This window comes from Carlito syrichta, unplaced genomic scaffold (assembly GCF_000164805.1).
Source record: "Carlito syrichta isolate Samal-C Ts95f unplaced genomic scaffold, Tarsius_syrichta-2.0.1 Scaffold308084, whole genome shotgun sequence".
Taxonomy (NCBI): Eukaryota; Metazoa; Chordata; class Mammalia; order Primates; family Tarsiidae; genus Carlito; species Carlito syrichta.
In genome coordinates this window covers 117,803-141,363 of record NW_007252180.1, presented here as the reverse complement: position 1 = coordinate 141,363, position 23,561 = coordinate 117,803, and the positions used below count along the sequence as shown (strand labels likewise).

The window sequence follows — 23,561 nt, the reverse complement described above, 5'->3', positions numbered from 1 at the left end:
ACTGAGTGCTCTATCACAGAAACAAAGAACTGAGTATCACATGTTCTCACTCATAAGTGGACCTTGAACAATTATTATAATACTATGAGAAAAGGACTGTCAGTAGTGGGAAATTGCTGGGGAGGGGGGAGTGGGAGGGCATGGGATTAGCAATAGTGGGATTATTCCGGGGGAGAAGGGGACACACCTATCAACAAGGGTACCCATATAATGAAGATTTGTATACTTAACCCTGAATTGGACCCCACATCTTTAAAATTTAAAAAAAAGAGAATAAACAGAAAAGTCATAGGTTGGGAAAAGCATATTTACGAAAACATATCTGAAACAGACTATTATCCAAAATATACAAGAACTCTTAAAACTCAACAGTAAGAAGGAGAAAGTCCAATTGAAACATGCCCCAAAGACTATAACAGACACCTCACACAAGAAGACACATGGATGGAAAATAAGCACATAAAAAGATGTTCTGAATCACATGTTATCAGAGCAATGCAAATTAAAATGACAACAAGACACCACCACACAGTTATTGGAATGGCCAATGTCTGGAATACTGACAACACCAAATGCTGGTAAGGTTGTGGAGCAAAAGGAACTCCAGTTGATAGCTGGTGGGAATGCAAAAGATACAGTCACTTTGGAGGATAGTTTGGCAGTTTCTTACAAAATAAACATACACTTACTTACTCACTCTTATCAATTATGTTCCTTGGTATTTACTGAATAGAGTTAAAAGCTTATGTCCACACAGAAACCTACACAAAGGTGTTTATAGCAGCTTTATTTGTAATTGTTAAAATTTATTCCTCAATAGGTGAATAGGTGAATAAACTATGACATGCCTATACAATGAAATATTATGGATAATATTGCAATAATACAATATTATTCAGCACTAAAAAGAAATGCCAAGCCAAGGAAAGATGAAGGAAGCTTAAATGCATATTAATAAGCAAAAGAAGACATTCTGAAAAGGCTATATAGCATATAATTCCAAATATACCACATTCAGGAAAAGGCAAAACTATGGAGATAGTGACAAGGTCAGTGGTTGCCAGGGGTTGAGTTGATAACTTCTCTTCTTTTCGTTTGTCATTAAATATTGCAAGGATATAAATCTTTATCCCTCCTATCTTAGATGGCACTTCCTCCTCCAGGGGGAGAGTCTCCTAGAATCTGAAGCATTGGAATGGCATCTCCTCTGACCTCCACAGCTGTACTAGGAGGTACAGAGCCAACCTCACCTACTTCTTGGCTCCTCTGTAAAGGCTTAGCATATAACTTTGCACAAAATGCATAATCAGAGAAAGATAGGATTTTGGAGCTGAACTACCATTTTAAACATCAGAATCTGGGACCAATTAGCCAGAGTAACAAAGTAAACTGTGTTTAAATTTGTATGTTAGGTAGTAGGCTCTTAGGAGCTCTAACTTTCTCTTAAGTGATATAAAATTTTTGTTAGATGCCATCATTTGGTCTCCCAAGCTTCAGTTTCCTTACCAGGAAAATAAGATTACTAATAATACCATCACATGAGGCTACTATGAAGAGCAACTAAGATCATGGATGTGAAAAAAATCATTCATTCATTCACTCAGAAAATACAGTGTCAGGAACAAGCTAAACCCCTGGTATACAAATGGTGAAAAGCAAGGCATAACTTGTTGTCTTCATTAAGCTTGAGGTCTATAAGAGAGACAAACATTTATCAAATAGTCACACAAATGTTCAACAGCATAAGCATATCCCAAGTGCCTCCTTTGGCATGGGGATGGGGTGGAGTTCATAGTGTGGAGGGAACAGGAGAAATTTCCCTAAGCAGTAGGTGAATAATAAGGTTGAAATCTATCAGGGAGCTGAATGATCCACAGTTACTAGTATGTTGAAGTGAAATAAAGCTGGATGTGCACCTTCTCACAGAGGATGGATGCTCCTTCTAGGTCTTCCTGTGAAACACTGAGGACACATGGTCACAACTCTGGGTCAAGCTACTATCTCACAGGAAACAGAGCAGAAGGACAAGTTAAATATCTTTGGGATATGATCTGAAAAATCCAGAATGTGAAATACTCTGTGAGAAAAAAACATACTTTCTGATGGATGGGGGGAACTTCATGGAAAAAAGAGGGAGAACGGGCCTCCTGTAGATTCAAAGGGGCATAACAGACCCATTGATCAACTCAGTTGACCTTCTGTAGATGCTGCTTCAAAGGAATGAACTGTGAAAAATGCATGACAACTGGGAAATTCGAGCACTGAACAGATATTTGGTGAAATTAAGACATTATTATGAATCTTTTGGTGTGATAAAGCTATTGTGGTTAGGTTTACATGAGCATTCTTATCTTTCAGCAATACCGAAATACTGGCAGATGAAATTATTCGATGACTGCATTTTCTTTAAAATCACCCAAGACAGAGCAGGAAAGTGTTGGGGGCACAGAGTAGCAGGAAAGCCTGAGTCGCTGTTTGTTAATGCTGGGTGTCACAGGCATGGGGATTACTGAACACTTCTCTCTACTTTGTGTTTGACATCTTACATAATGCTTTTTAAAGCATACAGAGCAGGTAGGAAGAGAGTCTACATAAAAAGATAACCCACATTGTAAGGTAGCACAGGAAAATACCAAGAAAAAGATGTAAATAATAAGGATCATGGAGAGATGGAGAGAGCATTTTCAAAAGCATGTTTCTAAAGATTCACACCTCAGGAGGTGTGAGGGATGGACCAGGAAGGTACCAAGGCAGTGGGGGGGGGTCATTCTGAGAAGCAGGAACAGCACTAGAAAAGAGGTAGAGCTTGTCATATTCTAGTTGTGAACACACCCTGGCTCTTCAGTTAGATTTTAGACCCTAGGGGTATTAGTACTTTAATTTTCCTATTTCTAACAACTAGGGGAAAGGCCATTAATAAATGGGAATTTTAAGTTGTGGAAGATGAACAGGAGACAGGGGAGGGATGGTCAGAGAAAGAAAGGGTCAATCAGAGACGTCAATTGAAGGAGCACAAGAGCCAGTAGATGAGTGGTCAGCACCATGGAGAGGGCACAACGACCAAGGCGATAAGATGCTGACAAAGGCAGGTAGATGGGCGGTCAGCACCACAAAGAGGGCACAAAGACTGAAGAGAGGAGCTGCTGAAGGAGGAGGCAGGGAAAAGTGGGTCAGCACCATAGAGAGGGCACAAAGGCAGAAGAGAGAAGATGCTAAAGGAGACAGAAGATAGAAGGGCAGTCAGCACCACAGAGAGAACACAGAAGGTTGAGTAGAGGAGATGCTGAAGAAGGCAGGCAGAGGGGCAGTCAGCACCTTGGAGAGGACACAGACGGCAGAGAAGAGGAGGTGCTGAAGGAGAAGGTAGGGAGAGGATGGTAAACACCAAGAAGAGGGCACCAAGTCCCAGAAGAGGAGGTGCTGAAGGAGGCAGGAAGGAGACAGTCAGCACCATGGAGAGGGCACGAAGGCCCAGAAGAAGAGGTGGTGAAGGAAGCGGGGAGGAGGCGGTCAGCACCTTGGAGAGGGCATGACGGCCCAGAAGAGAAGATACTGAAGGAGCAGGGAGGTGGGCAGTCAGCACCATGGAGAGGTCACGAAGGCTGAGAAGAGGAGGTGCTGAAGGTGATCTTCAGCAGTGTATTCATGGCCAAGGGCTGAGGCCACACTGAGCTGGGGCAGATCTGGTAACACGGTGACCACACAAGAGGCAAGTGAGCAGGTAAGGGCCGCTTTGATAGGGTCTAGTCATGAATGGGAGTGCAGAAGGTAACAGGGATTTCTCAGAGTAGTGTATGGTTTAAAACAGGGGAGAAACAGGCCCCAAATGCTAGGCAAAAAGGCACTGTTCCAGGATAGCAACCTCCTGTAGATAAACACCACCCTCAATAATGGCATATTTATGTGCAAACAATTCTTGCTCAAGTGCACAATCTGTTTCCTCATATGCCTTTTTTCCTCCAAGACAGAAATAAGAAAGCATCAGTAATGGTCACATGTCCTTCCCCCAAATGTAACTTCATATTTCTTCCATTTAGAAATTGCCATAATGGCTATATGAACAAAGAGAGAGTGAGCAAGAGAAAGCTACCTGAATGCAGACAGTGGAAAAGAAGACTTTCACAGCAGCCCCCATTAAGCATTCACTTAAGGAAACAGAGAGCACCCACATTAATGTGATTCTCAGTCAATATTTGTAAAAACTGCTATATGCTTGATTTTAATATTTCTGTGTCTCCAAAGGAGGAGTCATATTTTATCAGAATTCCACTTCAGGATGGACTTAGGAAAAAACGTGAGAAAATAAATAGATCAGAGCTATCTGAATGTTGCAGAGGAGCATGAACCAGTAAATACCCTTCTCCTCTGGGCTGCTCATAACGTGGTTGTAACACGTAAAAATACTGGAAGCGATGGTGTAGGCACAACAGTCACTTCAAAATGACACCCTTTGCATTAACTTCAGACTGAGGCTCTTGAGACACAGAAAATCATGACAAATATGTGAAGTAGTCACATGTTTGGCCAGAAGGAGAGGTGTGGCCTGTGGCAAAGGACTAGATCTAAAAGAACTAGAAATTGGCCTTCCATTGGACCCAGCAATCTCCCTACTGGGAGTATACTTAGAGGAACTAAAATCATTCTACAAAAAGGATACCTGCACACACATGTTTATTGCAGCACTGTTCACAATAGCAAAAACACGAAACAAACCATGCTGCCCATTGAAACTGGACTGGATAAAAAAAAAAAAGTGGTACATATACACAATGGAATATTACACAACCATAAAGAAGGACAAACATATGGACTTCGCAGCAACTTGATAGAGTCTATCATACTCAGTGATCTATCACAGAAACAAAGAACAGAGTACCATATATTCTCACTCAGAAGCAGACCTTGAACAATTATCATAATACTGTAAGAAAGGGATTGGCAATAGTGGGAAACTTCCAGGGGAAGGGGGGCACACCTCATCAACAAGGGACAAGGGTACCTGCATAATGAACATCTGTATACCTAACCCTGAATTGGACCCCACATCTTTAAAATAAAAAAGTATAAATAAGTAAATACATCCATCATCTGTTTTCCAAAACAAATGCAGACAACACAAGCTGTGGGCAAGATCCGTCCTGTGAGCATGTTCCCCGTCCCATTTGTCAGCTTCAACAAAATCCTGAAATTGTAAAATCTGGAGAAGGCATGGGCAAGAAGTGAGATCGAACATGAACTATCTTACACTCTCAGGTGCACCTCCCTCCCCATCCTCCTGGCCACTATGCTCCCAGGGCATGAAGACAACTGCTGTCTCCTCCCTGTCACCGAGAAGATGTGAAAACCAAAGAGACTGTCATCACACTGTGCCCTGTTCGTGCCACAGATTCTTAAGGGGAGGTGCGATGTGAAGGCCCTCCCAATGGGGAAAGAGCACAAGGGAGCTGGAGGGAGCCAGACAGAGGAAGCAAATGACTGAAGTACCCAGGGAGGCTGACTCACCTTCACCCTTGCTGGCGGCATCTGTGGGGTCTCCTGGAGGGGAAGGCCACTTCTGGGGGGCAACAGCTGCCAAGAGGGGCCTGGATATTCTTGGGGGTGCACGCAGAAGGTACCGTGGCCCCAGGTCACCGTCCCTGGGAGGCACGAGGGGCCTCTGAGCAGTGTAGGCACTGAGGGCCGCCATCAGGTGATGTCTGTCCACACTGCTGTCCACTTTAGGGCTAAGCTCGTCCGGCTGGAGTTGGCTGAGTGTCCGCAGTGAGAGGTCCTCAGGAAGCTCGACTCGGGGGCCAGGGGGGTAGGTCAGTGCAGATGTGTGGGCCACATAGGTCAGGATGCTCTCTGGAAAGGGGTCATCACCCTGGAGGTGCAGGAGAGCAAAACAGGGCAACAGTCACACTCTTATCATCAGGGCCAACTCATTAAAATGACCTTTGGCCTCAGTTTTCAAGGACTTACACAGCATTGGTCATCTCTAAAATACAAACCCAAAGTAGGATTCTGGTTTTCTTTCTGATTAAGTTCCATATTTCATAGTCATTCTTACATTATTTTTATTTATTTATTCTTGTTTTGTTTTGAGTTGGAGTCTCACTCCGTCGCCCAGACTGGAGTGCAGTGGCATGCTCACGGCCACCCCTGCATCAACCTTCAGGGCTCAGACAATCCTTCCACCTCAGCCTTCCAAGTAGCTGGAACTACCATGCCTGGCTAATTGTTTTTATTATTATTATTGTACAGGCAAGATCTTGCCAAGTTGCTCAGGCTGGTCTCGAACCCACGGACTCAGGCAATCCACTCACTTCAGTCTCCCAAAGTGCTGGGATTACAGGCTGAGCCACCGAGACTGGCCACATTATTTTTAAATAACAACTTTATTTTGATAATCCTCACATGGCATGAAATTCACATGTGTTAGTGGCTTTTAGTGCATTCACAGAATTGTGTAAACATCACTACTATCTAATTCCAGAATATTTTCATCACACCAAAAAGAAACATTTCATCCCTCCTACCTCAGGAACCACTAATTTATTCTCTCTATGGATTTGCCTATCTTGAATATTCCATGTAGACTGAACCATATACTATATGGCCTTTTGTGACTGGCTTATTTCCCTCAGCAATTTGTTCTCCAGGTGCATCCATGCTGCAGCACAAGTCAGATGCTCTTCCTTCTTAAGGCTGAAAAAAGATTCTGTTGCATATAACTTCCATATTTTTAACTCATTTATCAATTGATGGACATTTAGATTGTTTCCATGATTTGAAGAATGCTCTGTGAATATTCATGCCCAAGTCTTTATATGCACATATTTTTAATTGTCTTGGTTGTATACCTAGGATGTGAAACTGCTGGATCATATGGTAACTCTGTGTTTAACTGACTGGGAAACCACCAATCTTTTCTAGCACAGTTGCACCATATTACAGTCTCACCAGTAACATATGAGGATTCCAACTTCACATCTGTGCCAACGCCTGTTATTGTCCATCTTTTTTTAAATTATTACACCCATCCTAGTAGTTAGAAATAGTATCTCATGATTTTGATTTGCATTTTCCTGATGATAATGATATGGGGCATCTTTTCATGAGCTTAGTGACCATTTATATATCTTCTCTAAATGAATGCCTATTAAAATATTTTGCCTGCATTGATTGGTGTTTATTGTAACTCCAAAAAGCAGCATTTTCCCATAAGGGAACCTCCCTTTCAGCAGCCTTCAATAGAGGCTCCAAGTACTTTGTCTAGAGGTCTTTATTTTATTCCAACTCCTCTACTAATTATTTGCAACATTTTTATATCCTGCTATTTTAACTGCAATATTTTATACCAGGGAAATTGTGAGGATTACTCATTTAATAATTACTTATGACATCATTTACTAATCGATGTCCTGGATTATAGGGTATTTCACAACTTCTGCCTATATTTTCTCCTCATTTATTTAGTAAACTTTTCCAGGAAAATGTATCCTCTTCACACACTGTTTCTACTACTAGACAAATCAAAGCCCAGTTGTTACCCTTATCTCCAGGAGAACTTTAGAAATCACTGTCTTCAGATCCATCAAAATTTCATAAAGAAGCAAGATGATTTCCAACTTTGAGACGTTCAAAAAAGTCAAGGCTGTCCTGGAAGCACACTCAGAGCTCCCTAGAGGTCTGGTATAGGTCCATGGACCACACACTTTAAAAATCTTGGTCAACCATATTTTTCACTTGTACCCCCTTGGGGTACATGATCCATGTTGAGTCAGTGGTGTGCATACTCTGGCATCTAGTTAAGGTGTGAACCATAACTGACTTTAAGGTAAATGATTCAGACTCCCAAGTCTGGCTATTTTCAAAAATATTTGCATTCAATCTTCAGGGATAGATTTTTAGGTAGCAAGTTGGAAGTTGGGAAGTGGGTTGATATAGGTTCTAGCTTTATTTCTCATGTATGAACTTAGGCAAATAACTTGCCCTTTTGAGACTCAATTTTCTTGTGTCAAAGAAGGAAATTGGACATTATCTCTAAGGTTTTTATTATTATTTCTAAAATGATGTGGCTTTAACTATCATCCAGATTGTGTAGCTTTTTCCAAAGACCAGTTCCAAAGATCAACTAATCAACTGTCCGAGAGAGAGAGAGAGAGAGAGAGAATGCTGCCACAACAAACAGTCCCTCCAGCAATTTCCCACAAATTGGGTGTAAGTGTCAATCTTAAGCTCAGCCTGCATTCCCTTTCAGAGAGGCTGTCTCTCAACACTTGGTCAAGTCACCATGCTGGGGGTTGGAGATTCACATCCAAATGCCTCATTAATGTGCTTGCAAGCACCTCTCCTCTGCTACAAAAGTAGTCTAACCTGGAGCTCCCACTCAGAGGGCCTTTAATTAAAGCAGGCTCCAAGTCCAGGGTATACTAAGCTCAACACAACTCATGGCAAAATCACAGCAGAGTGTGATCTGTGCAGTAGACTGGGATAAACAATCTATTTTTGGTTTACTTGTGCTCTGGATGAAATTAAAGTGAAAAGGAGGAAGAATATTTCAGCAGTTAGCACAAACAACAGAGACTGTAGAAATAATAACAAACATCAGTTTTCACAAGCTACCCCAGGTGCTCTATAAATGACTGCAAATACCATGGCACCCTCTAGAGAGCTTCTTATGGCCTCAGGGCGAGAGTGTCCATCCCATAACCAAGAGGGTCTAGAATTCGGGAATATGAGCAGTGAAGAAAAAGTATTTTCATAGTGACTTGCTCTTTTGTGGCTTCAAGTCTTGAAGGAGAAGGTGTTGGGCTCTGGAGCTGCGTGGGATTGAACCTAATGCCACAAGGTGAGTGACTCTTGCACAGAAGTATCCGTAGATACTACTACTATTATTACTGTTGTTTACCTTTTTATACCTTCATTTTCTTTAAGCAGTCAGGAAATCCGTAGATCAACTAAGGAGGATACATCCACTTGTACTTTTTATTTTTCTTTTAGCTTGAGTTAAAAATTGTATGACTCATTTTCAAACCCTCTATTTTAAACATGATTTAAGTCTCAAGTCAACTTACCCATAATGTAAGATTTCCTAAGATAATGCTGAATAATTTTTAAGACTATAGCTGCCCAAGCCTGGTAATTAGCAACCTAAAAGCAGGCACACTGACTAATTTCCAGCATTTGTGCAAGAGAAATCCAGTTTGGGTCTCCATGGTGTGGTCCACCTTGTGTATGTGAAGCATTTGAGAACCACTACCAAAGTTTCCTGAGATTTATGCTGAAAGGATATTGCTCTAGGCATATTCTTTAACCCATTCCATTTCCACAGAAGAAGAAACAGAACCTACTTACCCACAAACTGAAGAAAACAAACGAGAGAGAGGGTTCCTATAGGAGACTGGCCCAACCTCATCAGCACAGCTCTGTGTAGCCTGTGTAACTTCAGACCCTCATCTAACCTTTCTGCGGTTAGCCTCATTTTTACCACCTGCAAAACTGCAAAAATAATTCTCTTTTATTTAAAAGATGATGTGAGGATTAGGGACAATGTAGGTAAAAGTACCTAGCTCAACACATGGCTCAGAGGAGGTATTTGATAAATGGCAAGGACCATCAGCATCGCCACCATCATCATTCTCCTCACCATCAACATCACCATCACCAACAGCAGTATCTCCACCTTTGCCAAATACCTACCCTCCACAGCGACATCTCCACCATCAGCATCATCCTCACCATAACAGCAGCTCATGACCACCATCAGCATCCCCACCGCCAACGGGAGCATCGCCGCCACCACCACCACCAGCATTACTCCCAATACCAGCGGTAGCATCATCACCATCACCATCACTTCCGATATCAACAGCATCACCCTCACCATCATCTCCATCATCATGCTCATCAGTCCCACCATCAACAGCAGCATCCTCACCACCACCATCATCAGCCTTGCCACCCACATCACCATCATCATCCCCACCACTAACAGCAGCATCACCATCATCATCAGCCCCACCATCAACAGCAGCATCTCCACATCAGCCTCATCCTCACCATCAAGAGCAGCATCACGGCCACCATCAGCGTCCCCAACACCAACAAGAGCCTCGCCACTGTCATCATACCCATCACCAACAGCAGCATTACCATCACCATCAGTCCCACCATCAACAGCAACAACATCACTGTCACCATCATCCCTACCACCAACAGCAGCATCATCATCGTCATCCCTACCATCAACAGCAGTATCACTGCCATCAGCAGCAGCAGCAGCAGCAGCCACACACTGCATCTGCTGTTGTGTGTCAAGCTCTGGATTCTATGAGGAAGAATAACTCAAACATGGCCCGTGTCCTTAAACAGCCCACAGACTGAAATGGGAGTTGAGTCACAGACATTAATAACCATAATTCAAAGCATCCTATTAGAGAGGTTCAGAAAAGCAATATAGGTTTTGGAAGAAAGTGATTCTGTTTAGCTGGAGGAGATCAGAGCAACTTTGTGGGACCCGCTGATGCACTTTGTATAGCCATGTCCTGCACTGTATCGTCTACTTGCCAAACACCAAGATAGTCATGGAAGTGACTCTCTGTGCTCCCAGCTTTACTAGGGCTGGGGTACCAGAGCTTAAAGTCAGGCCTCTTTCCTTTGAAAAACATGCCTCTCATGGAAGTCCACCCAGCCCAGTCCCAAAATGTGCAATTATGAATTCAGACTGACAGGAAGGCCCGGAGGTCCTCGTGTCCCAAATGCCAGTAGACACTGAGTGGATGAGACTCTCGTCCGTGCACTGGTCACTCATGCTCATTAGATATTCTCTTGTGCCAAGGATCCAAAACAATTACGAAACCCAAATCAGGACATCTTTTGACCACATAACACACATTTTTCTCCAGTTTGTGTCACAGCCCGAAGGCAGCATTGACAGGTAAGCATTAATCAAGACATGTTTGCTGCAGGCCTGACAAAGCATGCAGTGGGGGTGCTGTCCACAGGCTTCCTAATGAGATGGCACCATGATGCTACCAGATGTGGCAAGATTGGGGAGCTGGGGTGGGGGTGGGGGGTCTCAGGAACGTTCCAGCTCCAACTCATTAATGTAGACATGGAATTACTTTACTGCACTTTTTTTGTGGTCAGGCCATAGCGGGGGGTTCTGACAATTTGTTCATTTTTCTCTGTCTCTTTTGTCTCTCTCTATATCTCTGTCTTTGACTGTGTCTCTTATCTCTGTTTCTCTGCCTCTGTCTCCTTCTGTCTTAACATGGTAGAAAGTGTCAGTGTTTAAGAGTGTTCAGGCTCTAAGTGGCCCATTCACGTGCAGGGGGAAAAGGCTAGGGGTCTCATTTTTACTGACAGCACTGTCACCAAGGCAAAATAACGTTTTGCATTCAGGGAAGCAGAGGAGCCTCACACTGGTTTATACTGTGCTACCTCTGCTGCTGATACAGAGCTTTCAGTTAGAAAATCAGACCCCAAACAGTTTTTACAGACTCCACAAAATATGTGAGGTTGAAAAGGTGTCAAGCTCTAAACTACACAAGATCAACAAATTTTGCAGAAGGTTGACAGTAGCATGAGATGTGGATGGTATCTTATGGATATCTGCAAATAATCCTACATTTTGCTAGTTTGGAATTGTTCTGAAGAAACAAATGATACCATGAAGCAAATGTTACTGTTCTTTCCCCGTCCCACCCTACCCTGCCTCTTTCCCTCCTATCATTTCTACTTCATTATGCTCTCTTTCTGGTTTGTATTTTGGCCTTTCCAGCAGCTGCAGCACACAACTCGCAGCTGACAAGTAAAAAGTACAGGGAGTGACTGAAGAAGAGAGTGCCAATTCATTTTCCTTTCCACCTTAAATAAGCACAAGGCCTGGGATTACAGGTCAATCGACTCTTGTAACCACCCTGAGGACAGAAGGACAATTATCACAAAGTGGCTCATGTTTACTGAACGAACATGACGCCAGGCTGTTTTTGGCTTTAGATGTTTTCACTTTTTTTTTTAACGCCCTCAACATCTCTATGATCATCATTATTCACATTTTGCAGATAAGGAAACGAGATCACCCATTGAGTAAGGGGCAGAGTCAGAATGCCACCCATGTTGACTGGCTTCTAGCTGTGCCACACAGCAGTCAGTGTAGGCTTGTCCTCAGTCTGTCTGCAGAGAACGATAGAACTTGTGTTCAACTGAGTTTGGAGAAGGGAACTTAGTGACCTTGTTTTTTGGCTTTTACAAAAAGAAGAAAGAAAAACTTGGACAAGAATTCCAGGATTCTGATTTCAGCTCTACTACCATTTAGGTGAAAGTGAACATTTTACTCAGCTGACTCAGCTTCAATTTCCCTCTCTGTAAAATGAGAAGACTGAACTAAAAATCTCTAGGAACCTTCTCATCCTAGGTAACACAAGTTTATAGATAGTACAACAAATCCTTAGGTAATGAGGTTGTTACTTTGTTTTCTGTGTTTACCCAATCAGCTCTGAAGAATCCAGCTGGGAGAAGTGAACAGTAGTCAGAGAATACCAAAGCAGTGTCTCACACTCGATGACATGAGACGTTAAATCAAAAATAAAGAGAGAAAAAGCAATGTCTTCTGCCCACAGAACTCAACACTACACAAAATCACAACAGATAGGCAGCTTCTCACGATGCATCATTCCTGTCTAATATATATGTTTACATACTGTCTCTTCACTCAGCAAGACAACCATGGATGGGCAGGGCTGAACTGCAGTCCTCTGCAGCTGCAGTGTCTACAGCTAGGCCTGACAATGGAGAGGCTCAGCCCACTGTGCAGAAAGAACCCAGAACAGGAAATCAGAGCAGGGGAAGGAATAGGAACTGGGTCCAGGATAGAAATGTATTTGAGATCCTATTGCAAATAAGGACACGCTTTGACCCCAGCACCTTTGTGTCAGTCACACCTTCGACACACAATGTGCTAAGAGAACGGAGGGACAAACAATAAGCAGGTTGGCTTGCACATGAGTCCAGTTCTGTAAGTGGGGTGGGGCCACTCTATAGGTTAGTATTTCATCTGTCATTGTGAGTGTTCAGTGGAGGGCAGGGAGAATGTTGCCTGGCAGGAACCTCAAGCATGACAATCGTATGGACTGTGGCCAGCATGCACTGACCCTACTATGTGTTAGACACTACTGTGTGTGTCAAGGATGGAACACCAAGCCCTGGGGGCAGCGCTGCCACTGGAGCTCAGCTTCCCACCAAAGATCAGTGAAAATAATAGCATGAGCAGGCAACTTTTTTTTTTTTAAATCAAATGAACAACATGGATGTGGCACACAACATTCTATGGCCATGGTCCTTATAGCACTTATAGTGAGGGAAGCTTTGACATCTCCTAAGTGGCACCTCTTCAGAAATGGAGAGGCAGAATAAGATGGGCAGACAGACAGCTGGGTTGTTGCCATTCTGGGGCTGTTGTGAGTAAAGCTACCATGAATAATCATGTACCAGTGTTCTCGTGAATGTAGTAGTGTCCTTCCTCTTGGGTAGATATTAGAGAGAGGATTTGCTGGGTCCTGGAACAGATGTATGTTTCACCTTAAAGAAACTTCCAAATAGTAATTATAACAGATTGCATTCCCACTACTTTAAGAATTTATCTTACTCTATGTACTCACTGAGAGTTGGTATTATAGATTTTTAAAAAAATTTTAGCCAATGTAGTACCATGTATTGGTAGTTCTTTATGGTTTTGCATTGCATTTCCCTAACTAATAATACTGTTGAGCAGTTTTGATGTCTACAGTGGCCGTTATTATATCTTTTTTAGATAAAGTATCTGGGTTGATTGTCTTTTTCAACATGATTAAGGAATCGACGTACAATAAACTGTACATATTTGTTTTGACATAGTATCTGCCCATAAAACCATCACTAGAGTCAAGACAATGAACTTATCTGTCGTCCTTAAAGCTTCCTCCATCCCATTTGCAATACTTGCCTTGACTCCTCCCCATCCCACATCTTCAGGCAATCACTGATTCACTTTCTATCACTTATATACTACTTTGCATTTTCCACAATTTTATGCAAATGAAATTATAACAGCAGTATTCTTTTTTATCTTTCAGTCAGCATAATTATTTTGAGATTCATCCATGCTGTTGCTTGCAAACAATAGTTCATTCATTTTTTTCATGTCTAATAACAGTCCATTTTATGGATCAAATAAAAAATATATATCCATTTACTTGTTTATAGACATTTGAGTTTTGTCAGTTATGGGCATTTACTATTAATGCCACTAATGAAAACTGACGTATAAATTTTGAATATATGCTTTCATTTTATCTTGGGTAGAAATAGAAGGAGAGATCATGGGTAGGGGTACACTTAACTTTTTAAGAAACTGTCAAGATGTTTTCCAAATAGTTGTTAACACTGTACATTTCTGTCAGTAGTGTATTAGAGTTCATCCTCCATCTCCTTGCCAATACATCATGGTCGGGTTTTTGTTGTTGTTGTTTAAATTTTGGCCATTCTAACAGTTTTATAGTAGTATTTCACTATGGCTTTAGTTATCATTTCCCTAATGAACAATGATATTGAACATTTCAGATTAACTTATTTATCATTCATTTATCTTCTTTAGTAAGGTGTCTACTCAACTCTTTTTGCCCGGTTTTTAATGTGCCTGGTATTTTTCTTTCAAGAGAATTTTGAGAGCTTTTTATACATTCTGAAGAGAAGTACTCTTTTAGATGTACTATTTGCAAATATTTTTCCCAGTTTGTGACTTGTCTTTTCATTCTCTCTCTCTCTCTCTCTCTCTCTCTCTCTCTCTCTCTCTTAAAGTGATAAAGCAGGATTTATTGAGAGGAGAGAGAAGCTCCCACAGTGGGAGGGGACCCGAAGGGGCTGCCCCATCTTTTCATTCTCTTCACAGTATCTTTTGAAGAATAACATCTTTAAATTTTGACAAAGTCTGAGTTATCTATTTTTCATTTCTTTTATGGATTGTGCTTTTGTCTCATATCTATAAATCAGTTTGGGGGTGATTGCTACCTTAACACTATTGAGTCTTCGACACAAGATCATGGTATACATCTCCATTAATTGTCTTATTTAATTATTCTTATCAATGCATTATAATTTTCTTTTTTCAAATTAATTTATTTTTTATTTAGTTTTTTTATTTTAAAGATGTGGGGTACAATTCAGGGTTAGGTACATAATGTATTATAATTTTCATTTTATGAGATCATATATTTTTAGATTTACCACTATTTTATAACTTTTGATGTTATTGTAAATGCTATTTTAAATGTTTAATATCTAATTGTTGCTAGTGTGCAGAAGCACAATTAATTTTTGCATATTGATTTTGCATTATACAACTTCACTATAGTTATTAGTGTTAGTAGCTTTTTTGAAGGTGCCACCAAAAAAATTTGTAGACAAATTTTCTACAAAGTATGTCATGTAATCTGAATATCTTTTAATACTTCTTGTTTTATTGCACTGGCTAGGATCATCAGTGTGACTTTGAACAGAAGAGCAGACAACCTTCTTTAATTCCAGGTTTTACATATAAAGCATTCAGTCCTTCACCATCCAATATGCGGTGATGTCGGTTTTTGTCGTGAATGAATGTTAGCATTTGTCAAAAGTTTTTTCTTCATCTATTGGGACTATCATATGGGGTTTTTTTTTTTTTTCTTGTTTCTATGATTAGCTATATTGGTTGATTTTCGAATGTTAAACCAACCTGCAGGTCTGGAATAAATTTCCTTTCACTGTTATGTATTTTTTGTTTTATATGTTACTGGATTTAATTTGATAAAAATTGTTTAGAATTTTTGCTTTTATATTTCTGAAGGATAATATATGAATTTTAAAAATATCTTTCCCTGTATGATTTTGATGGTTTTAATTTTATTAAGACTTAACTTATGGCACAGGATATGATCTATCTTGAGAGATATTCTATATGAACATGAAAAAAATGTATATTTAGCAGTTTTTAGGTATATCATTCTATAAATATTATTAAGTCACATTGATTAATGTATTTTAAATCTTTTATATCCTTACTGATATTTTGTCTATTTGTTTAATCAGTTATTGAGAGAGAAGAGTTTAAATTGCTAAGATTGATTGTGGGCTTCTGTATTGATGTCTTCAGTATTCTCGCATCTTTGCTTTATGTATGTGAAACTCTGAAATTAGGTTCATCAAAAGATTTCCAAAACATTTTAATGAACTGGCTATTTAATCATCATAAATGTCTCTGATAATGCTATTTGTCTTGAAGTACACTTTGTCTAATATCGATGTTACACACTAGCTTTCTTATATTTAGAGTTTTCATTGTGTATATTTTCTAACCTTTCACTTTTACTTATAGATGGCTTTTTATTTCATGTACTTTGGTTTTAGTAGACAACAATTGAGATTTGGCTTTTTGTTTGTTTGTTTGTTTGTTTTTATCCAGCTTAAACATCCCTCTGGTTTGTCTGGCGGGTTTAGTTCATTTGTATTTAATGTAATTATTGACATTAGTGGTTTCAGTTGCCTTCTTCAGCAGGGCTTGTATCTAGGCTCTAGTGAGATTTGGGGCATTGCTTTATGCTTTGCAGTCAGCTGTCAGTGTTCTGAACCATGAGAAATCTCTGCTTTACATTTCGAGTGCCAATGTGTGAATCACTGAAGCCTTCTCTTCCCTCTCAGTCCCACCCTGGCTTTCTGTACTCTGTTTAATAGATCTTTTCCCACCATGCTTCCTTGTCCTAAGATTTCAGAGGGCCACTATGGTGTATCCAGTAAAGACCTGGAACTCTTTGGAAGGATTTCTCCCTGTCCTCCTCCCTTCCCATCCTTGAGTGTACCATCTCCTGTACTCAGTGAAAGCCCATACAAAAGAGTTGAGAAGTGGCGCCCACTCACTGTGTAGCCTATCTCTCCAATTAATTCCATTCACTGTCAATTGTTTCTTAAAAGCTAGGCTGAATTTTTCACCCCCCTACGATTGGTTCCCTCCCTTCTGTTCCATTGTGTATGAAAGGAACTGTGCTCTTCTCTCCCTAGAATGAGTTCATCACTTTCTGGAATTTAGTACTTCCATATTTCTTGTAGCTTCAGCTCTGGTGAGTTTCTGAAAGGCTGTGATTTAGTAGCTCATCTGGCTTGTTCATGTTGTCAGAATGGGAATGGGGATGGTCTTTTGACATTCCACATTTCAAGTCCATCTTACATGTTCAACAAGTAACTTGTAGTTGTTCTCTAGTGGCTGTCCTCTTAGAAGCCCTCCCTGATCCCACTTGCCCCAACTGACTTCAGTGTTTCTTTTACCTTTAGCATTCTCTCCATGACAGCTTTTTTTGTTTGTTTGTTTGTTTTTGTTTGTTCTTTTTTTTTGCTTGTTTGTTTTTTTATCAATATTTTTTATTATGATATTGTGAGGTACAGTTAAGGGTTAGGTATACAAAACTGTAGCTTTTGTTTGTTTGTGTGTTTGTTTGGTCTCTCTTACCCAGTAAGACTGTAAGATCCTAAAGGGCAGGGATTAATTTTTCGTTCTAATCCCAGCACCTAGCACAGTTTCTTGCATATTAAATATGTTTTTAAATAGTTCCAAAATAAATCAGCTAATTAATGTTGTCAGTAATGAACTTCAGTATAAATGTCGTCAGTACACAGAGTAAATGAAGAATTTATAGTGTCCTATATAATGAGTAAAAGGACTGAGAACCAGAACTACTGTAGTCAATAAAACAAGAAGTTGTTACCACTCCTAACAATGCAGAAGTAATAATAAGAGTTTGATTTAGTGATCAATAGGAGCTCAATTAACTCAGAGCTTTGAGTCGGTTTGATTTTAAAAGCGTGGCACAATTTTAATCCCTATGGCTTCTGCTATGAAATAATCAGTGTTGAGGCCTTAAAAGACAATAAATTTAGAAGATATCTCTATCCATGCTAGAGTTACATTTTTGATGACAGATACACAGAAAATGATAATTCATAAAATAAGTTATTGGACATTGCTTGCACCTTGAGAGAGTATCAGTTGATAAAGCTTAAATTTCCAGTTAAAATATTTCATCAACTGAGAGGAAAAAGAACAAGAAATGGCTGCCCAAATCCTTAACCAGTTATGTTCATGTGGCAACAAAGTCTGCACAATAGTTTTGGCAGCATGTGATTCTGTACTTCTTGTACTTTGTTCATTAGAGAGATGACTAAGTGCTTTCTCCTCATTTAAACACTGGACAGAGAAAAAAATTAGTTCTGGGTTTTCACACATTTTTTTAATATGGAGAAGTACCTCTCTTAACATAAAAGAAAAAATATCTAAGCCAAAATGCCACCAAGTGCTCATTTTTTGAATAACCCTTCAACCGTTGTGCTAAATGTCTATGTGTTGAGATGACCACAGAACTCATTCATGCAAGTAGGAACACTTCCAAGAGGGAAAGGATGACGTATTAATAATTATGCTGGGTGACAGTCATAAACCAGCACTGTCATTGCAGACCACAATGTGTGGCCATCCTATAGGGTTGGGGTTTTAAAGATTACAGAGGTCAAACTTAATAGAAGATTGGCCCTGGTTGCTGATGGAATGTTTGGCGTGGCCAGTCTCTCTATTACTATGTCTTGAAACAGAGCAGGTGGGATGTGGGCAGTGATGGGAGACACTCTTCTCCCACACATCCAGCAACCCGGGGAGCATCAGAGCTGGGGACCACACCACAAGAGCTCAGCCCCCAACAGCCCAGTCATGAGCTCCTGAAAGAAGGAATGCTCTAGCATAGTGACACCAACCACACTCACCTCCTGTATCTGGAAAGCTGCTCTGAAAGTGATCCTGGAACTTCTGTTCAGGCTTCAGGAGCCAGAATCACAGTAGACATAAGTAGAGACTGGAAGGACTACAGGAAACACTACTGGCTAGTGTCATGAGGCTACACATTCACCCTGCTTTTGGCCTGATGAGATGAGTGTCCAACTGCTTGAGTCCAGCAGAATCACTTGGGATCTCAAGAAGTTCATTCTCTACACACACCGCACACTCTGGGTGCTGCTTAGGACAGTCTACCATCTCCTGCATCACCTACAATACCTCCCAATGACTCACAGGATAGATTGCTCAGCATCTACCAAAGAGGACACGTTGCATACCCTGGCACAGACTAAGATGGCCTCCCATCCCCAGCAGGAGCTTGCTTCCCCAGGAGCCACCACAAGCCCTTTCACTCGGCATCGCCCATGACACCTCCCAACGGCTCATGGCACGAGTTGCTCAGTATCTACCAAAGAGACTCACTTTTTACATATGCCTGCAATTTACTGCAGGTTATTTCTAATGCTCAAACGTCACTGCTGCTTGTTGGACCTCACACAGAGATGTTAGCAAGAGAACAGGACAGGCACTTGATGGGGCTGGCATTTCATTCCCTCAGGTAAAGCCCATGCCACTCTTTGTCCAGTGAGCAAATTCTACCCTAAATTTCACTATTTCATTTTAGTGCAAGAGCTAATTTAATAAAATAACTAGGACTTAAGGAGGAACGTGATAATATGTTCTAAACTGAACAACTGAGGCATCTGTTATCTGACTGCAGCTGATGTTTTGTTACCTGTTCCTTCTGAGGCATGATGGGTCGGCCTCAGAGTCTGTGTTCATTCCTTTTTTCTATTTTTGCTGCCAGTGAAGAGGAACTTTGGACATGAGTCTAGGCATGCACATCATCATCACAAGGAATTTTGAACATAAGTCTAGGCGTGCACAGCGCCATTACGAGGGACTTTGAACATGAGTCTAGGTGTACCCTTCACTATTACAAGGGACTTTGAACATGAGTCTAGGCATGCACTTCACCATTAGAAGGGAACTTGGACATGAGTCTAGGCATGCACATCACCATTAGGAGGGCCCTTGAACATGAGTCTAGGAGTGAACTTCACCATGAGGAGGGACCTTGAACATAAGTCTAGGTGTGCACACCACCATTCGGAGGGGCCTTCAACATGAGTCTAGGTGTGCACATCACCATTACGAGAGACCTTGAACATGAGTCTAGGCATGCACTTCACCATTAGGAGGAGCCTTGGACATGAGTCTAGGCATGCACATCACCACTAGGAGGGACTTTGGACTTTAGTATAGACATACACACACCCTTAAATCTAGACATAAATCTAGACATGCATGTTAAACTGCTTCATAGAAAAGTTTCAAAGGGTTTTCTTTCTCTCAAGCTTCTGAGTCTCGGGAGCTCTTAGTGATTTTTTTCCCCTTTCCTCTTCTATTACTAACACTGTCTCTAGGCTACCCATGGTTACTTTATTGATTTTTCACTTCCAGCACCTGAGAAGATGATAAGATGTCTCCATTACAGAAACCCAGGAATCCCACTGTAGCAGCAGAGGCGGAGCTCAAAGCTCCACAGCCCTTATGATAAAGACACGACAGGGGACAGAGGAAGAAGACAAAACGTGACTTTATATTTGTATGCCCTTAAATTACTAATATTCAAGACAATGGGAGAAATGCTTGTTTTCCACAGTGCCATGAGGGAAACAGCTAAGGCTGAATTGCAGACATTACAGCTGGGAGGCTGCATTGCAGGCACCTGGGGCGTTGGGTGTGGATCCTATGTGTTTTGTGAGCATCAGCACTTTCCTCTGATTTTCCTTGCTAGAACTGGGGACTGAGTCCCATGCCTGGTTTTTAGATTCTTGACCTTATTCACATTTTATTTTTAAAAAGATGGTTTTATTATAATTATTATAGCTACTATATTAACTGAGCATTTCACAACGAGCTGCACATGTGTTTTCTTGTTTACTCCTCACAATGACTTCTTGACCGTGATCATCCCAAACTCTACATTTAACTTTAACATTTTTTAAAGATAGTATTGGGTGAACTTGGTTCACTAGGGTTAGGGTTCCTGTTGAGACACTCTTCACAACTCCTGGGAAAGTCATTAAAATGCATATGTCAGTCCAGCCAATGGTCCAGATTGGAGGTGGACCTGGTACAGGGCAGTGATGGGATTGCCCCTGCACTACCACTATTCTTTGCTCTACCTCTGGGGAAGGGGATGCTCCAGAGTCTGTGATCTCTGTACTTCTGTGAGGACTGAAGACTCCACCCCCCACCAGGAGGGAAGGATTCTACAAATCAGGAAAGTTGTCCTGTGATTGCGGGGACCAGCCACTGCTGGCCCTCCCTGGGAGAAACACAAAGATGGCCCCGGTGCTGCTAGAGTGAGCCGGCGAGCAACCTCTCAACCCTGCCCTGAAGCCTCCACACGGGCCCTAGGCCAGAGTCAGGAGTGCTCTGTGACTGCAGGCAATCTGGCCTCTATGTATAAACATTAACATGAAATCTTTTTGATCAAATGCAAGGCTGGACCATGAACAATAAACAGGTTTCACAGGAGTTATTCTAGAGAATCGTGAGGCAACAGGCCTGACTTTTCTCGGGGGTTCACTCCTAAGACACAGAAACACACCTGCTTCCTCATCTGGCCCACATCTGACTTAACCTTGCCCTGTGAGGATGTGGCCTTCTTCTGTGAAAACACGGCCTCTGGTTCCAATGCTTGGAGCAAAGTTTCACCAAGATTCTCTATCGACCCTGGGAGGTCTCATCAGCAGAGTGACCTCTGGAAGGAACTTGATCTTTCTAGATATTCAGGTGTTATCCAACATACCAACCCAGAATTAGCGTAAATAATTTCCATGGTTTAATTATACAAGAAGACAGTGAAAATTTGGCCCAAATTGCTTAACTGCTTTCCACATATATCTAAAGACTATAACCACTTTCTGATGAAACCCTAGCAGGGTTTAATAGCAAATGAAAAGTCCCCAGATTTCCTTCGTCTCACACTGACATGGCTTCAGTCTTAGAAAAATGTGTCAAATTTGAGTTGGTGTGAATGTTTGACAGAAAGCAGCATGTGAATGCCGCCACCAAAGACTCAACATCCTCAGTGCTTCACTACTCGGCCCAGAATTCTCTCCTCGGGATGCATAAGGGCCCCCAGGCTCTGAAGGGGATTCTTTTAGCTCCTGCCCCTGCTCTTCTTTTTCTAGGCAACTCAGAATCTGGTAACTCTGGCTTGAAAAGTTGTCACAAAAACGATGCCTACTTCTCCATTTAAAAATCTCAGTTGACGTTTCTGATGGTGTCTCTTCAAAGTGTTCTTTTGAGGGGGCTTCACGGACTGAAATGGCTCCAGAACAGCTTTGCATTGAGAGCCCTAACAGTTCATCCTGGCCTTGTAGTCGATCTCCTGAGCCTGCCTAGCCCTCCGTCCAGCACATCCATCTTGTCTCGTGGGGCCCAGACACCCCTGTACCTCCTCAGACATACCGAGTCCTTACACTGTTCTGGGAGCCTGCCTGGGGTAGGTTTGTCAAGGAATGAGAGCTTTCCTGGGAGGAAGCAACTACGGTGCCAGAATCAGGGCAGCCAGGCGCCAAATTCCAGCCAAACTCAGAGTCGTTCCTGTCCTCCCTCACATCAGCTTTCAGTATCCATTGCCACTCTGGTTCCTTTCCCGAAGGGTTGGAACAATGCTCTATTCTGGCTCTGCTCTAAGTGCCCGTCTGCATCTGTAGTGCTGGGCTTCCTGGAGTTACAATACCTTGTCCCAAAAAGAGATTCTAAATGCCCTCACCCAGAGGGTGATTGGGATGATGTTCACAGGGGCAGGTGGCCCACAAGGGTTCAGTCACTGCTGCGCTAGGTAGTACGTATAGCTCTAAAGAACCCAGGAACAGTTCCCTCCAGAAGTGCTGTCCACTGCTGCCACTGGCTGGGGTACCAGCATGAAGCCCAGAGGAGCCAGTGACAGAAGGAACATTCAAAAGTATCCAGGCCCAGAGGGCAGTGTGCAGAGAGGTAAAAGCCAAACCCCGGGTCACAGAGAGTGAGTGAAGAGTCACCTCGGGGGCTGGTTTGTCATGTGTCATCCTGGGGAGTGCATCGGAGGCTGATGCCAGGGACAGAGCCCCCAGGTATGGCAGGTAGCGCCGGAGGGTCTCCGCCAGGGTGGTATCGCTCTCCAGACTATGCCTCCTTTCATCACCAATGTTCTGTTTGGAGGTCCTGAAAAGCAAGGGGAAACCATGAGTCAGTCACGTGTTTGCAGATGAGCTGCCCTGTCCTCACACATGTGAGGGAGTGTAGGGTGCAGGCTGTATGACTGCCCCCACCTTGCCAAGCATGATGGCATGTGTGAATTTTTCATTGACCGCCAGGGAGCCTGTGACTGATATGAAGGGTGGATCAGCGGCACCCCCACTGCTGGGGGGGGGTGGAGAAATGACCCCCAATGAGGGCCCCACATGAAGACCTGCTCCTAGCAATGGCCCTGCTGATGGCTGAGGGCAAGAGGCAAAACTAAGACACAGAAGACAACTAGAAGATAACAGGTTGTATATCACTCACTGTAAGTTCAACAAACCTGAGAGAGGCAAGGTGGGGATAGGGTGGCCATAAGTGGCTGTGAGGCCAAGGACAGCACTTCTGCTAGCTTTGAGAACGGAGGAAGGAAGGAGTGGTATAGAAG

General features: G+C 42.1%; 1 protein-coding gene across 1 annotated transcript in view; it reads right to left on the bottom strand.

The window, feature by feature from the left end:
* Positions 1-23,561, bottom strand: part of LOC103267246 (receptor-type tyrosine-protein phosphatase N2-like) — a gene marked incomplete at its 5' end in the record, with an annotated part of 321,627 nt that overhangs the window by 276,288 nt on the left and 21,778 nt on the right. The window contains 2 exons of the mRNA XM_008064845.2: positions 5,503-5,863; positions 22,936-23,098. Coding sequence (XP_008063036.2) covers positions 5,503-5,863; positions 22,936-23,098 — 524 coding nt within the window. The remainder of the gene's footprint in view (positions 1-5,502; positions 5,864-22,935; positions 23,099-23,561) is intronic.